General features: G+C 33.3%; 1 protein-coding gene across 3 annotated transcripts in view; it reads right to left on the minus strand.

Annotated features, from left to right (window-relative positions):
* The window catches only part of pax1a (paired box 1a), a 91,369-nt gene extending 74,579 nt beyond the window's left edge, over positions 1–16,790 (minus strand). Inside the window, exons 1-5 of one of the 3 annotated variants that reach the window (XM_039748017.1) lie at positions 16,569–16,788; positions 15,352–15,969; positions 14,164–14,306; positions 13,797–14,016; positions 12,776–12,955 (exon numbers count right to left, since the gene is read on the minus strand). In XM_039748017.1, the coding sequence (XP_039603951.1) occupies positions 12,864–12,955; positions 13,797–14,016; positions 14,164–14,306; positions 15,352–15,969; positions 16,569–16,572 (1,077 nt within the window). In that variant the 5' untranslated portion in view covers positions 16,573–16,788 and the 3' untranslated portion in view covers positions 12,776–12,863. Of the gene's footprint in view, positions 1–12,775; positions 12,956–13,796; positions 14,017–14,163; positions 14,307–15,351; positions 15,970–16,568 lie in introns of those variants that run through there. The other 2 variants (XM_039748018.1, XM_039748016.1) reach the window with 2 other exon arrangements.
* Positions 16,791–17,892: the final 1,102 nt, after the last annotated feature.

Here is a 17,892-nt window from a genome sequence, read left to right on the forward strand (position 1 = left end):
AAGAAACAGAGCTAATGGTCAATGACAAAATATATGTGTTGAACTGAAGCTGAAACAATTGTGTAAATTGAGTAAATCTGGGCAAGAGATAACCATACTGAAAAGGTGAGGATGCAGTAGATGTGGCCTGCAAATCATACACTATGGCAAAAGCGAGCATAGTGACAAGGCACAAGGAAGTCATCCTACATCACAAGGTCTTTTCCAAGCAGAAATTTCCTGGAAGACAGGTGTTGTCAGATATGCTGTCTAAACTCTTCTGAAGAAGCACAGTCAAATGGGCAAGGCTGAAAACTGCAAACACAGTGGCCATCCATGAGTCAGAGTGCAGCAAACAAGAAATAATTGAAGCATATTTCCCTTTGAAATCAGAAGATGCCCAGCAGCACTATCAGCTCAGAACAGGTAGCTGTGACTGATGCATCTACAGTCAACAGAAGTCTTATCAGAAGGGGTTCTCATAAAAGAGTTGTGACAAAAAAGATATTCATCTGGAAAGCCAAACAACTCATCTACACAGACAAACACAAGGGCTGGGGTGCAGAAAAACGGTAGCATGTGATCTGGACTGATGCGTCAAATTTTGAAATGTTTGGCTCTAACAGAAAGCCAAAGGGGAGAAGAACAGTACATGGAAGAATGTCTGCAGGCAACAGTGAACCACAATGGATGTATATGCAGGTTTGGGTTTGCATTTCTGCAGAGTTGGTGATTTGACCATAATTGATGCCCCCTTCACGGCTGAGAAGTACAGGCAGATTCTTATCCGTCATTCAAAACAATCAGGTAGACAGCTGATTTGTGCAACCTTATTTTACAGTGTTTCAACAACCCAAAATTGAGAGGCAAGGTTACAAAAAAACTACCTGGAACAAAAATAGGACTAGAGAGTTCTACAACAGATGGCGTGGCCTCCACAGAGCCCTGGACACAACATCATTGAGCCTTTGTGTGATTACAGGAAGAGACAGAAGTAAGTAAATGTGCCAAAGTCTGCAGTAGAACTTTAACAAAAGACTTGCAAGTGAACTAAAGGGAGTTTTTGCTGTTTATGTTTTAAGGCAAAGGATGATTACACCAAATACTGATTATACTTATATTTTTTTTCTGTTTACACCAAACCTAGGAAGTTAACTGATTAATAAAAACTATTCATGAAATTATTTTTGAAAACTTGCTCACGTCATACCATTTTTTTCACAAGTGCCTAAGCCCTTTGCATAGTACTGCAGCTTGAAGTCCACAGTTACTGTCTTAGTAATATTAAATTAGATAATTAATATTTGTTATTTAAATAATTGATGGAAATGCTTAATGTACACTCTAAGTAAAAATTAACATGGCCTGAGATAGAAGATAAAGATTAATGGGGGAAATTTTTGCTACTGCAAAGACAGCCTGGTGGTTGTTAGATGTTCCTTCTGAACAACTCACAGCAATTTCATTTACTGTATCCTATCAGTATCTTACAAGCAGTTTAACATCTATCTGTTCAGAGTTATGGAGGTCAGAGCCTATCACGCCAGCTTAGAGAGCATGCCAGTAACCAATGACAGTTTGGCCAGACTTATTGACCCCAATTTGTCAGACACATGTTTTCTTAATTTAGCAAGGCAGCCACACATGCAGATACAGACAAGAAATGTAATGGAGGAGAATATACTTTAGTCCAGGATTGGACAAACCCCAGACAAAGAAACCAAGGGGCCACTTAAATTTGCAGCTCCAGCACCTATGCTATACCAAGCAGCTGGCATTCTTGTTTCTTTAAAAATGGAAGCCTAGCTATGGTATAATTAATTTTAGTTGAATAATACATTTTTTATATGAAGTTTTAAAATATGATATTTCATCTCATTTCAATTATATTGTTAGAACAAGAAAATTTATTTCATGGCATTTTAATACCTTTCATGTTATCTATAATTAATGTTTAATTTATAACTTTATTGGAATTACAGAATCTGTATGTTCTGTCAGTGGATTTTTCTCTAGGTAATCCTGTTTTCCTCACAACATAAACATGTGCATGTTAGGTTATTTGACAATTAAAAATGAATCTGGAGTCATGGCCATGGCTGAATTCCTGCTCCAGTAACTACAGCTATGAATTAGATTGTATGGATTATGTTCTTCATAAGCCCATGATGAAATTTCAAATTATTTTTAAAGGTGTACCTACTTTATGTCCTATATATGTTTAAAAAATCAGCCCAGCATAATGCCTAAAGATAAAATCCTTATTGAAAATATTGCATATGATGAAGTGTATAATGTTTACACGTAGTTTACTTGCAGTTTTAAAAAATATTACTTAAGCTGCAGGTGTTGAGGATTAAATCACAAGACATGTTTTAGGTAAACATCACTTGGAAATACAAGTTGATGCTCTAGAAATATGGTTGCTTTTGAAGTTAACTTGAAGTGAAATATGCTGGATTCAATAAATACATGTTTTGTCTTGCATAATAGAGCAGATCATTGAAACAGCCTACATTATGCTAAAGTGGAAATGCCCTGTCTAAGCTAAGTCAACCAGACAGTAGCATAGCATTGATGTAGGTTATATATATATTTGCAAAATTTGCAAGAAATTCACATTGTATGCATAGACTACAAGATCCAGTTTACCAGTGAATCCAAATCTGTTTATTTTTGAACTGAGGGCTTATTTAGTGTAATTGTTTTGCAGCTTTGTAAATTGTTTAATATCATACTGTCATTTGGTTTACAAAACACAACTAAAAATATAGATTTTCTCATTACTTTTCAGAATTTGCAATTTTTTTAATAATTAAAACTTAGAACAATCAAATAGTCCCTTATACCATTCAAACTTGATTATTTTTAGCGTAACTTGGATTTTAAAAATCTTTATTGATGTGCAATCATAAAGGTTTCTTAGAATCCACTTCAAAATTAACAATGCTTAAAAATGTTTCCTTCTATTTGGTATGTATTTTCTTTATTTGTAACAAAGTGTGTGTAATTAATGTGTACTTTGTACATTTTAAATTTGCCACGTGATGCATTGGATTTAGTAGATCACTTCATTTCAATGGTGATTTTTCAACAATTATTGTACAGTGTGTCTTAGTATAAAGCATTACCCTATAATTAAATGGCATTTTGTGAAAGGTATATAAGAGGGGAAACTTAATTCATTGCTGGAATTAAAAGTTTAAACAGATAATGTTTAAGTTTCTGGACCTTCATACATTTGTGAGATTATTAATTACTTGGTTAAATAGTACATGAAATTACCATAAAGAGTTAATTAAAATCTTTTTTAGCTAATTATTTTTAAGACATCATAGGCACCACACAATTAAAACAAGCAGTAAATGTGTTTATATACTGTAATCACAACAACAACAAAAAGCTTAATTTTATGTTATTTTCAGAAAGAAAAATAATTTGTTCTTTCGTTTTCATTTTACATGTGTACTGCATGAAAAGCATTAAAGGGGGGATAGATGAAATATTATAAAAATCTTTGAAAAAATAAGCTTTTTTAATTTTTTAAACAAAAGTTTCCTTTATTTAATTACATATTCTTTATCTCATTCAACAGGATTTTACATTCAAAATTGAATTACTGTATTAATTTTGCCCTAATAGCACTGTATGCTAATTCATATTAATGCTGAGCAGAATAATAAGAAAACTGAAGAATGATTCTGAGAAGAGTGATAGTTGCTTCATAGCTTTATAATCATATATATAACATATAATGATAAAAACAGTTGAAGCAACCTAAATTTATAAAAAACAATTTCTCTATAATTGTCAAAATACATTATAAAATTTTATGGAACGCATTTTCTGCATACATTTGTTGTAGTGTGTGGAAGTTATTAATTATTATTATTATTTAATATTAATATTTTGAGGAATTAACATGTCCATAGTTATACAAGTCCATATTTACTTTTGAAAAAATACCTAAGGATATGATACTAAGTTAGAAATTGTCACACCAAAGGTGCATGAGGTCAATAAGAGGTGCTTTTCCTTCACTTACTTACACCTCATTGTTTGACTATTGTTACAGTTTGGCACAACCATTCTAATAAGATGCTTTGCTGTCCGAAAGGTAAGGGGATAAATGAATGTGGATTGGATGAAAACATAAAAACACTTTATATTCTCAGGTATTTATGGCACACTGCAATGGTTATTTATTTGATACTGTGACACTACACTGCTGTTATAATGCAATTAGTTTGTCCTGACTAAATCAATTATTTTTTTTCCCAGAATAACTGATTTATACAAGAGTCCTTATTGAATTTAATATTTTTGTAAAATACCCACATTTATTGATAAGATTAATTAAATAAAAAATAAATGTATTTGAAAGGATAAATGGGTTTTATTCATAAATATGTCTCTTCAATATTTTTTATTATACTTATTGTTGTTATCCATTTCCAATTGCACTTAAAGCAATTTAGGGTCATGAGGGATAGAGTCAATTACAGTAGAAGGCAAAACCATCCCTGTTTCAACACTTAAATGATAAAGATTTCAAATGCGATGCAATGTAATGTATTTAATGTGCCAGTGTACGTACCTACACATTAAATTCCTTTTGCATGCTCTATTACTTTATCCTCTTTTACTTAATCATTTTTGTAGACTGTTGATGTAAAATGTTATTTTTTGTGCTTTTAAAGGTCCACAAAATCCATGCAGACTTGGCTTGCTTCAAAGGTACACAAGCAATTAATTGCTTGTTCATAGAGATGGGATGCCACTCACTTTCTGTTTGTGACAGGGAAGGTGAGTCTGAAGATAAGACAGTTGCAGCTCTGCTGATGTATTTTGGGTGTACATCATTCTCTTTTTATACTCCAATGGACATAATGTTTATATATATTTATACATAATTAATGAAGGATATATATTTTTATTTTTGACAAAAACAAAAATGTGTTCTTATGCATACAGTTCATTTAATTAATTTCCTTTACTGGGCTTACAATTTTAAGGAAGCATTAAATAAATGAAAATACTTAATTTTTTTAAATTTTGCATAACATAAACCATTTATATTTGTATATCATTTTTATATTATAGTTTCTGTATTTTGCTGATTTTTTTTTAACTTTCCACTTCAGAACTCACCTTTGGTTTATGCTCTTTACACATGTTCAACCTATGGAAATTATTTAGTTGGTACTTAATTTTAGAGTATAAGAGAGAAAGACTTGAAAGTATAGAATTCACATGAACATAGCTTTTTGTTCTTTCAAAGTTGGTTGATGGGAGAACAGGGGAATAATAATTGTTAATTACGTGATTTACAGTTATCCATAATGGTCTTGATCCTATTCAGAATTACCAAAAAAATGCAGTTAAAATATACGCCGAGATGGTACCCTTTTTAAATACTCTTTAGCATTATAGTAACATGTCTAGGTTTATATAACTCTAATCCACCACTTTTTCAGCATAAGTGAGACTGGCCCTTATTTTCAACCCCAAAACAAACGCCTGTCCATATATATATAGATATATAAACTTATTTAAATGTACTTCGCAGTTCATGCTTTATGTGTAATAAAAAATCTACTTCGATTTTTCGAATCCTTAATCCTCTCCATACACATATGTCTAACATATTTGCTTACGCCAACAAACCTTTGTGGCATAGATAGCTATTGGTTTATGCTGCTGTTCATTAATCTTTAACATTACATTGGCTGCTAAAATATTCTAAATACTGCACAAACTGAATCAACATGCACATATGGAAATTTATGTTCATGATTATATAAATGATATGGTGTATATCTGTAACGTCTGGGAAACCATGGATTATTTTTATGTGACACACTGTGCTTGTTTTAGCATTCTTCCATCCAAAAAAATTTAAAAATTGTCTTAGCAGTTTCACTTATGTATGTCTAGTAAGCATGGCTGGATTCAGCATTAAAATAAGTTTATTATTTACCTTATTTATAGGTGGCATACAGACACTTATAGATCAAACCATGCTAATTTTCTTAAGTAAACAATAACCACATTTACAAATTGACATATGGAATACATCACAATGTGTGTCTTGCTAATCCAAACACAAGTAGAATATGTCTGCCTTTACTGTTGATCTTTCCCATTTCAGTAAAACTACACCTGTGGCAACTGGGTCTGTTATGTTCATTATCTGCTCCTGTGTGGGAAGTTCCAGAGTTGTGGCAGCTAATATTTAATCGAGCAAGTTCTGAGAAAACTGGGAATGTGTTAGAGAAACACGAGGTGTGTTTTCTGCAAACACTGATCTGTTTTGAAAATATATTTAAGTGAATTTAGACAATGGGGTACATCCACAAAACTTCGAGAAGTGTGCATGCTCATGTGTGTAAGTGAAAAACCTGTATATAATAATATATCTCTATAATATTAAGATTGTCATTTTCAAAGTTATCCTCTATATAAACAGGCTGAAACTGCTTTATCTAGTTGACACTACATGGCCAGAGACTATCCTGGGCATATGTGAGCACCAGAGCAGAACCATCTCTGGTTGGAAACTGGTCCACCACAGGGTACACCCACACCCAGGCTCCTTTACATCTGCTCTCTTGCAGGACCATTGCTTAAAAACGAATCATTTCATTCTGCGTGGATTTCTTTGCATATGACATTGGTTCTTTGGGCTTTGAAAATGACAAAGTATAGCAAGCTAGCAAGATACTGAGAGATTAAGAAAACCTGAACTTATTCTGTTATTATAAGCAAAACCAGTATTTTTAAAAGCAGAAAACCATTGGTATTTCCCAAATCTGTTACCATATTCATGGCTATTTGTGGCGCCTGGTACAGATCTAAACAGTTAAAGGCTCTTTCTGGAACTTTCATGTGGATGGTTCTTTTGGGAACCAAAAATGGTTCCCAAGTGGCATCGCTCTGAAGATTCACTTTGGCACATTTATTTTTAAGAGTGTGGACACATTTAGACTCAACAGTATCCTAACAAAATGTGTCTAAGTAATTTGTGTTGCTTTAATATTACATGTGATTAAATAGGTAGTTTTAGCTAATTATTTATTATTCTAATGTGTCCATCAACTGTAGAAGGAAACCAAGTTTACTGTTGATTAACATATTGTGCCAAAATGTTTAGCTGCACATATATTTTTTTGAATTAATGTTATTAAAGAGCATTGCCTTTTAGCATCAGTTTGACTCCAGATTGATCCCCACCTAGGAGGCTATTCCTGGTGGATACATTCATTTTCACTGGTGATGATAATTGGCAGGTCCATTAATATGATTAGTTATGGTTTCTGCAAAGCACACATAAGACCGTTTCACAAAACAGAAACACAAATATGAATAAATAGCATCTCAGAAGCCATCAACAAAAATCCGCAACATGAGACTTTGGGTAGAATACAATTCTGATAATTAATGTAACGCAATTAGTTTTGGAGCGTGTTTGGTAGAATGGCCTGTTTTCAGCACAGTTGTACTAATATTCTTAACCTGAAATGGATAAGACAAATAAAATTCACAGCTTTGTGTTTTCCTCAAAACATTTCCAGTTTTTTTCAGTTTTCTCTGAGTTTAAAAATAAGAGTTAGCCATTAAAGGTACTATTTCCAAATACTCTAAATACATTATTCAATATTAGACTGCTATCATTTAAATTTAAGTAAATGCTTACACTCTCTTGTTTTAAGAAATGTCATCAAACACCGAATCTTTGACAATAAACAACCTAATCTCACTAAAAGATTGTGTATGTAGTTGTGGGCCAGTCATAACCTAAATGATAAGTATTGATTAACACCACTTAGATCTGTAGTAAACATGAGTTTCCTCAGGTGACTTATTTGGGGGCATGGTGGTCCAGTGGTCAGTGTTGGCCAATTATGTCTGTCTGAGACCTTACTCTTCCTCCCAGTGTTTACGCTGATTACCTGGCCCAGTAGAACTGAAGACACCCTGCACACAGATAGTTCATCACTCAATAAAATTATTCTTTAGCAAAACTTAAATTATGGAAAAATTAAGTTGCTTTCCTTCAGAATAAAGATTTTTTATCCAAATTTGGTAGCAGTGGTTAATCCTGATTTAGTAAGGTAGTTCTAACTTAATCTAACAAGTTTTTTTAAACTTGATAAACTTGATAATGTTGGTGTGACTTAACGCAGCAATGTTAAACTAGTATTAGTAAGTAAGCACTCAGAAGAATAAATCATTGAATGAACTTGTATCAACTATGCAACATATTTCCATTGCAATTAAATAGTGTTGATTTAAAATATACAGATGGTTTTCCATTAAAATAAAGTACAATTGGTGATAGAACTAAATTCAAGCCTGAAACGATGTTTTTGGCTTCTTTGACCAGGACTGGCATATTTTTTGTTAGTTTAAGCAATATTATTGTAATTCTAGTAACATCAGCTTATTAGTTTATGACAACAAAACCAAATCATCTTGTATTGTTATTAAACCAATTTATATACAGCCAAGTTAAATACTTTTTTCATTTATTTGAGACTTCGGTTTTTGTGAAACCTTGAAATATTCTGTTGGATAAGAAGCAAAGAAAAATACTTTTCTGATGCTGGGTGGGCAACAAATTTGCCACTGGACCAAAATAAAATCATAAATCATCTTGCACAACCGAAAAAAAAAACAAAAAAACAGTTTACAAAAAGCCTTTAAAATTCTTTCCACTGTAGAAAAGTGTGAGGATAATTTAGACCACAATGCAACAAAAGGGGCGGATCTTTATGCAAATATAGGAGAGCCACGTACATAAAACTTATTTACTTTAAATTAAGTCAACTTAATTCAGCTGTGTACTGTATAGTGAAAATGGGCATGTGTTTTGAGTATTAAAAACAGTGAATTTAAAAAAAAAATAACTAAAAAGAGGTGAGTAAAAAACAATTCCCAAGACTGACTGATTGTATTATACGAAAATAATTTAATGGTTTTGTTTCAAGGTTATTTAATTATGTTAAAGTGATATCTAAGAGACTTACTTGATCATATCAAGAAAATACTACACAATATCAATAAAAATCATTATTTTAAGTTATTTTAACTTAAATATTGTGAACAATCTCGTTGTTTTCTGAGCCGAATAAGTTTAGGGGACTTTGGAAATATGTGGATAAATGTTTGACATACAATTATAGATTTTATTTCATGATAGGTTGCTGTCGGTGTTCGTGAATACAGATGCATTTGGTCTCCGTCCACACTTTTCAACACCTTTTTTTCTATTACTGTTCGAATACAGAATTAACAGTCCCGTGACGTTGATTGTAACTTCAAATTACATAATTTTGTATTTGGTAATTTTTCACTTTATGTTGATTAGCACATGCGAGCAAGAATGTCAGCATATTCTTTACAAGCAACAATGATTACACTGTGTCAAGTGTTGCGATGGCCATTAAGTCCCGTCCGGATGTGTCCCTATACCGCAAGTAAAAGGCATCGGTTGCAGTGGAAAAGGAGGAATCGGGAAAAAAGATGGATAGAAAGAATCTAGCAAAAAGAATGGCACTTATGAGAATAGAAGGTATTTATTTTTACAATTGTCCAATATTTAGACTTAGATGAATAAAAGACATTAATTATACAGTTTTGTCTGATCGCATTTCCATTATAGTGTATTGAAATATTATTATTGGGGCGTTGTGTTTATCTCAGAAGTAATACGCTTAACAACCCATGCAGAGAACATAATTCATTCTTTGGTTGTATTGCTCCAGCTAGGTGAAGCAAAGCGCCTGCCACTTACTCTTACAAATTATATATGTTTGTATGTATGTATGTATGTATACTGTGTTCTTGTTACATAAACCATAAAGCCATCATTTGGTTTTAATAACAACTGAAACTGGCAATCAGTTGATCATGCAGAGGATTGCAAAGGTTTTTAATGGCACATTGCTAATTTCAATGCTCTTTATGAAACATTTGACAGTGTTTAATAAAATATATCGTGTGATTTATTACTTGAGCGTTGAAATTACTTTTATGTTTTTTAACTTTAATAAATCAAAATATGATAAACTGTTCACTCACAGAGCATATATTTCATATTGGTTTATATAATAAGCCGGTCGTCATGCTGGCTTATATAGTATAAGCCAATTGTCACATTGATGGACATTTTAACTGGGCTATAATTTTATTACTAATATCAGTTCAGATGCAAAGGAAGAGAATATCAGAGTTACATTGGACATTGAATTCTGGAGATCCAGTTTTACCACTTACAAAAATGTATACTTATATGGAAGACAACATTATTCCTTAGATTAAGAAAAGCAGTACTAATTCAAGATGGTCCATACACCCATTTTCCACACTGCACTGCCGGAACCGGGAAATACCGCACCACAACTGGGCACAAGGCAGAAAGCCAACAGTGCTTACGGTGCCAGTCCATCGCAGGACACACACATCACAAAGACAATTTGGTGTCGCGTAAGACCTGCGTCCTTATGACAGGGCCGGGATTCGAAACAGGACTCCGGAGCAGTAAGAGAGCGCTACAGTTTATAAGTGTTCCACTTTCTTTCTTTATTAACTCGGAGCACATTGTTTGCACTGGCAAATCAACATTTATCAAAACCCCATCAATCCATTCTTAAGCGTTAATTTACTGTAATGGCATACTAATGATTTCTACTTTAAAACGGATTATACCCATGTAATTTAGTTTGACAGTACAAGAATTAATATTGATGATATTTAATGCACTTATGGGCCGAAACTGCTGCTAGCAGACAGACAGACAGACAGACAGATAGATAGATAGATAGATAGATAGATAGATAGATAGATAATTATTTCGTAAACCTTTTCGCGCGTTTCGCTAAACAAATGATACATTATATGATAACAAAATGTATAATAAAAATGTAAAACGAGTTCTTTCAGATGGTATACATAAATCCCAACAAAATGAATAAATTATTTGGATGACTGCAGATTGCAGACGCACCGCACATGTATAAACTTTATATTTGTTATCCTTCATGCGTCCTCACAACGTTTTACATGAAGAAAAGATGAAGAAAACACGAGATGTCATATTTAATAAGTTCGGTTTGAAATACTAATGCTTTTGAAATGTTTGATCTTAGAAATATTGTTGAGTGAGAAAGCACGATTCTTTCCGGTATCTGGAGTACAATAGATATCAGCTTAGCGAATCCAAACACCTAGTGTAAATACGCATATTATTGATTATTTATTGATTTGTAAAATTGAAGTTTTCAGCTTATATCCGGTTTTACTGAAATATATGCAGTTATCACTAATTAAGTTTGTATAGAAACACGTTCATTTTTTATGTGCTTTCTTTTTCTACCAATAAACGAGGAGAGGCGTTGTAAAACACGTCATCTGAAGTTAAAACTATACACTTGAATCAATAAAAATCCAAAACGGTGTTCTGATATTGTGTATTCCACATTTTAGTATTCCTTTGAAGAATATGTATTATCATACAATAATGTGCATTAACCAATTTTACTGTTGCCAAAATTAAGAGAGCTTCTAGAAAATTTAAAAAACACACACACACACACACAAAAAGTATGCAGTAGTAAACGGTACATGTATTGTCACATTTTTCTTTCAACTTATTAATTTAAGGAGCCCGTTTATTTCATAAGTTAGTGAGTGGATGTCGGATCCTATTTCGAGTCCATCGGGCACAGACAAGGCAGCATCCAGCCCTGAACTCAAGGCTGCGGGCCAATTTCGGGACTTTTAAGATTATTTTAATTATGGTGCTTTACACAAAAGAGGAGTGCTTTTAATAACGTGTGGATTCAAGTGGTAAACAGCCACCATTAATAACGTGTTGGACTGTGGCTTCAGGCCAAAAATATAAGAAACGATAATATGTCCAGGAGGAAGCCAAAAGCCGTAAAGCTTCATTACCTCAAAATACTTCGAGTCAGCAAAGTATGTTATAGAATGCTGGCCATGCGAATTATTGTTGTATATAAAATGCATTTTATCATGTAAAATCCATACTTTTACAAATTCCTCTTCAAATTCCTTCGCTGCAAAACTTTTTTTTTATGCATACATTGTCATGGAAAGAAATCTACGTAAATTGTTAAGTTAAATATCACAGTTTTTATTCATCCTTTACCATTATTTAATTTACTTTTAAATATCTAACTATCTGTCTCACTATGCAAATACTGTATACATACATACATGCACAAACTGGACGGAGTACAAATTGTATATTTGTTCACATATGTAGAAGTCCAAGGTTTGTATGGATGTTTTATTGATGCATTTTCATGGCAGGGAAGAACAAATACAAATGCACAAACACAATCACGTATAAAACTAAAAAAAAAAAAAAAGTTTTCATGGCCTTTTAGAAATAAAAACCAAACAATTATATGGTTATCATCGACTTTATGTTGACTTTTTTTGGATATTACTTTACTTGAAAATGTAGACTCAATCAAGACACGCCACATTTAGAATCTTCCTTGTTCAACACAAAAAATATAAAATAAAAAATAAATTCCTAGGCATCAAACACTGTTAATATTTCTGATAGTTTTCATTTCCATTAAAATTTATAAAATAAAATTAAAGAGCCATAGACTGTTCCATTAATTATTGTACACAAAAAACACTGTTAAAAGAAATGCGATGAGCTCGTATTTAACACTTCAGTATCATCGATAAATATTGTGTTCGGGCCATACTGATGTAGGCCTCTGTTTGCAAAGAAACTGCAACAAATAAACATTAATCTAATGTAATTTTTTATTGTAATTAATTTCCTGTTCTGCTCCGTCAACAATGTTTTCCTGATAAAAGTTCATTTAATAAAAAAATCATTATGATGAAGAGGCAGGAATCGTGAGTCCATGTACATTACTTAAAGCTCCATGCTGATGTTTGCTTAAAGGGCTTGGAGGTTTTCGGTCTCCTGTAAAAAAGGGGGAAAAGGATTGGAGGGGCATTAAACGTTTGAAAATAGATGGAAAGTTTTCTTTCTTTCTTTGAGTTACAGATCAATATAATTGGACGGCAGATATTAGAATTGGTTAAATAGTATCACGTGTAGCGAATTGTCAGAACAACACAAAGATAAATATAATTTGAAATCTAACTTTAGGATATAGCACACTGATTTTTAGGATATTTTATATTATTGACATGCAAACTACAAATTCAAGCATTTATAGGATTTGCTGTTTGAGCTGAGTACAGTATTTGTGTCTCTGGCAGTGATTAATTCCTCACAGTACAGAAACCTGTGCATGTACGTACTCCACACGTATGTTTTCACCATACCGATTTGCTTATTTCTGAATATATACACATCCCTATAAATCAATACATTATTTTCTCCATTCGCAAATATAGAAAACATGTCATTTTAAAATCTTTCCAGGTTATTGGAACAGACAAAATGTTTAGTTTGGTTGATGTAATCTTATAACTGTATGGTAAAATGGTGCTTTTAAAATAAAGAAATCTTTAATATAACATTTTAAAACCTCTTTTCGTATTGATTTATACTATTCTTTGTAACATTTATAGTAGTAAAAGTAATACACTAAAGCACAAAAAGAAACTCAATACTTTTACACTTATAAAAGTATTACATTTCACAAGATGACATTAAAAACATCTTTTTGGCAAAATCAACAAAATAAATAATTCCAAATGTGAATAGTGCCGTCCCCCTATTCTTTGACTTATTTACCAGCCCAGCAGACCTATAGTGACAGGCACATTGTAAACTGTTGAGAAAAATAACTCACCTTCTCTCTCTGGGTGTTTAAAGGACATGGATGAATGAATTTCTCCCCCATGCATTGTCATGCCACTTCCAGGGTGGGATAAGCTGACGCCTTGAGACTGCCAGTGATGCCCAGGGGTCATATAGCTACCTGCTGGTCCATTGTAAACTCCATACTGGTTGGAAGGCGAATACGCGCAAGCTGGAACAAAACTACTCACGGTCGATAAAGATGAGGCAGGCTAAGAAAGAAGAATATAAAAATAAAAGTAGAAACTAACATAGCATAATATAAACAAAACACTTTTTTTTTTACTGTGTAACTTTAGTTTCAGCATAATTCGATTTTGACTTATTATCGCAACTTATGCGCAAAGCATTCTGCTTACCTGTGGATATTTAATATCGGGATCAATAGATGGCTTGTCAATGCCGTTTACACCGTGAGCAGTGGAAAATGTTGCCCTGTTAACACTACTCCAGTCCTCGATTTTCGGTTGGTAAGATGGTGCTTCTGTACCGGCAATACTACCTATAATCATATGAAAATAAAGTGTAAATGATGGGGCAAATCCAAAGGCTGAATCATTATGACTACCGAAATGACTTTATTTTAAGAATTGTATTAAAAAGGCAGGCATCACATTACACTAAAACTACATGATGGTATTATCTCGCTAACTCCTTAATGCGGATTTGTTACTATTTGCAGTTATAATGCATGAAAGGCCTAAGCAGCTTCAACAAGTAAAATCGTAAATATGGTAGAAAAAAGCACAACCTTTGTTCTCGATATAGTAAATGTGTTAAAAATGAGTTAAGAAAGAGGTTTTAGATACAATTAAAAATATATTACCACCAAATTTACTGCTGTTACTAAAGCTAATAACCTTTTCCTAATTATTCTCCAATACTATATTTTTTCCGTTTCTTTAGAATAAAGTATACAGAAAATACATTATTTAAAAGTGGTCTGATTTTTCTGTAAGTTCATAAAAAGTTAAAACACAAGAAAGTAAACATTAAATAAAACCGTCTGCAGTTTCAAAAGACTGAATTATTTGCTCTTGTTTATGTAATCTAATCGTGTTGGCTATGTGAATTATTTCATAAATAAATAGCACGGAAGAGACTTGCACTTCTAAATATAAAAATAGCGACTTAATATTTTCATAAGTGTAGGAATCAGCTAGACAGTACAGCATTTACTGCTTCCCGTTTGATGTTTCTCTATCACTCTCATAAAGTCCCTTTTTAATACACTTTTATCTTTTATTCTCGGTAAAATTACAATGTGTCACATATTGTGTTAAATTCGAAACCGTTGCTTTTAAAATTACAAAATCAACAGAATCGATAAAAACGTGATGATAGTTTAAATCATTGTTACAAGGCAGATTAAACTGTCATAATCATAAGTCACAAAATGAATGCATTTAAATGTTACTAGAAACACAGACGATAATAAATCAACGTTATCATTGAATTGTTGGAAAATGACGAACGCGGTAAAATTATGAATTCTTCACCTGATATTTTCAGTTATTCGGAAGTGTATTTTAAGTTTCAAAACTTACCGGGATCCATGAATGCTCTGATCCCCAGAATGTTGCTCACTGAATGCGCTGATGGCCAAGCCCTCGGGATGCCCACGTGTGATGCGACTGTTGGGGAGTTGACCATTTTTGCGCCGGTAGGCGACATTGCATTTGAGTATGGGTACTGGTAAATGTGATTGTAAGATAAAGTAGGTTGCGGAGCTGGTTGTTTTGTGTTTTCATATTGATTAGGTTGAGAAAGGTTTCCTATCTTATTCCTTAAAATCCTGCTGATGGAGCTCACAGAGGGCACGTTATACTTGTCACAAACTCCATCTGCCAAAAGTCTGTCCCGGATCTCCCATGCGAAAATTCCGGGGTCTCCCTGCTTGTAGTCTCTGATGTGTTTTACCACATTCGGTGTTGTAACCCTCGGTTTACTTCCTCCAATAGCACCTGGTAAAATCGATCCGGTTTCGTTATATCTTGCTAATATTTTGCTCACACATCCATGAGAGACCCTCAGCTGCCTGCTAATGTCACAAGGTCTAATTCCGAGTTGGGCCAGCTCTACTATCCGCAACCTTATGGCATTAGGCAGAGGTCTTCCATTGACAAACACGCCTCCCAGCTGGTTCACCTCTCCATAGGTTTGCTCTGTTAGAAAGAAGAAAAAGGAATGAAATCAATAATAATAAAAGCTAAACACAGTTACTCACTCAAAAAAAGATATTTTTCCGAATAGTTACAGCTGTAAAAACACGAATACTTCCCAATAGGGCTCATGGAAAAATCGCTGTTCCAACATAAACAGCATGAGTAGAACATTAGATATAGGAGACTGCAAAATATCTTTTTCAAAAATAATGTTCATTGTTTAATTTTACAACACTTCTCAGATAGTGTTTAACTGGTATCGTTGATAAATAAAATCGATGAATTGCATTAAATCATGTGAAAGTTGTCAGCCTGCAGAAATGATATATTACTCTAAAAAATATGTGACGAAATAAGGGTGCTCAGTTTAAAAGGTTGAACCGTTTACATAAATAAGTATTTTCTTAAAATTTAATTTGCTCAGTATTTAATGCATTCACTGTTAAAAATGTCAAACTTGCTTTCTTTCGTTAAATTCTCGAAGCAGAGTCTTAAGTTTTATGCTTACGATTCCCAAGTCATGCAGGCGTGTAAAACAAGTTATACTTCTATCATCTTTCTGCCACTGAACCATGCAGAAGGAGTGCGTATTCGCTTACCCATAGCCCGGCGGTTCAGGATGCTTTCGCTTAAATATTTGCCCTTCAATGGCTGAAAGGAACTTCTCCTCTTTGCCTGGTCCGTTGAGCACTTTCCTAGAAATGAAAGACGCACAAGAAGGAAGCTTTGTTTTCTTTGCTCGAAATGCTCTGAAAGAACAAAGTTTCAAAGTTCAGGATGAAATTCTCAAAGGTGATCTTCTTTCGATCAAGGCAAATTTCACTATTCCAGAGTCTAAGATTTGCTCCGATTAATTTGACGCGTCTTCCACGTCAATCTTCTTGGTTACGCTGGAAGCTGTTGTTTGATTTCATTGGTCCCCTTGCCTCCCGATAGGCTGCTCGACCGGCGCAACGCACACACTTTCCGGGTTCTACAAATTAACCTCTACAAGTGAGTAGGAAATATTCTACCATGTTACGCAGTATGTTGCACTTTCTAAAAGGCTGCATTTCATGTTGACTACCAACGCTGTAGGTTAATATGCTACGATAGTGAGTAAAACATTCGTGAAAAAATGCTTGGTTTTGCGTACCACTTTCTCGATTAACGTTTTATAGATAGATAGATAGATAGATAGATAGATAGATAGATAGATAGATAGATAGATAGATAGATAGATAGATAGATGATTTAGTAGACTTTTTTAACTAGCCCAGTCACCTATTCGTCAAAAATACTGTCAGACGAAAAGTATGGTTATTACGTTTAAACTATAAAACAGCTGTTAAACGCGAAATTGTCCATTGCTGCATGATAACATACGCAGTGGTCAGTCTTATTCTAACAGAGCCCAGACCACCCACTGTCAACTTAATGTAACACAACATGTATACATGTATATAAATGCAGAAAACAAATATGTAGTGCTATTAAAATTTCACATTTTTATTTATATTTTAATGCTGCATATTATAAAACATTTTAAAAGATGCTTAACCTCGTGTCCAATATTAAAATGGTTATTCCGTGTGCGTTTATTGGCTTTTTTTCTTCGATACTTTTAACAAGAGCACCCTATGAAAAGTTTTGCCTTCATTTCATATTTAAAACTTTCACCAGCGTTTAAATAATCGAGGTAAGGGTTTGTAATAAATATTCGTATTGAGCAAATTAAACTTACATGTAAAATTTGACAACATTAGTTTACGCTTTCGTATGTTTCGCTTGACATACGTATTTCTACATTACCACAACCTACTGACACTTGACATAAAGCGTATAAAGCCATCCATCCCTCTATCCATTATTAAAGCGTAACAAATCAGGGCTGGGCGTTGATAGCAAATCTCCTTTAAATAAATTATTTTCATTGGATTTTGA

This window comes from Polypterus senegalus, chromosome 3 (assembly GCF_016835505.1).
Source record: "Polypterus senegalus isolate Bchr_013 chromosome 3, ASM1683550v1, whole genome shotgun sequence".
NCBI lineage: Eukaryota > Metazoa > Chordata > Cladistia > Polypteriformes > Polypteridae > Polypterus > Polypterus senegalus.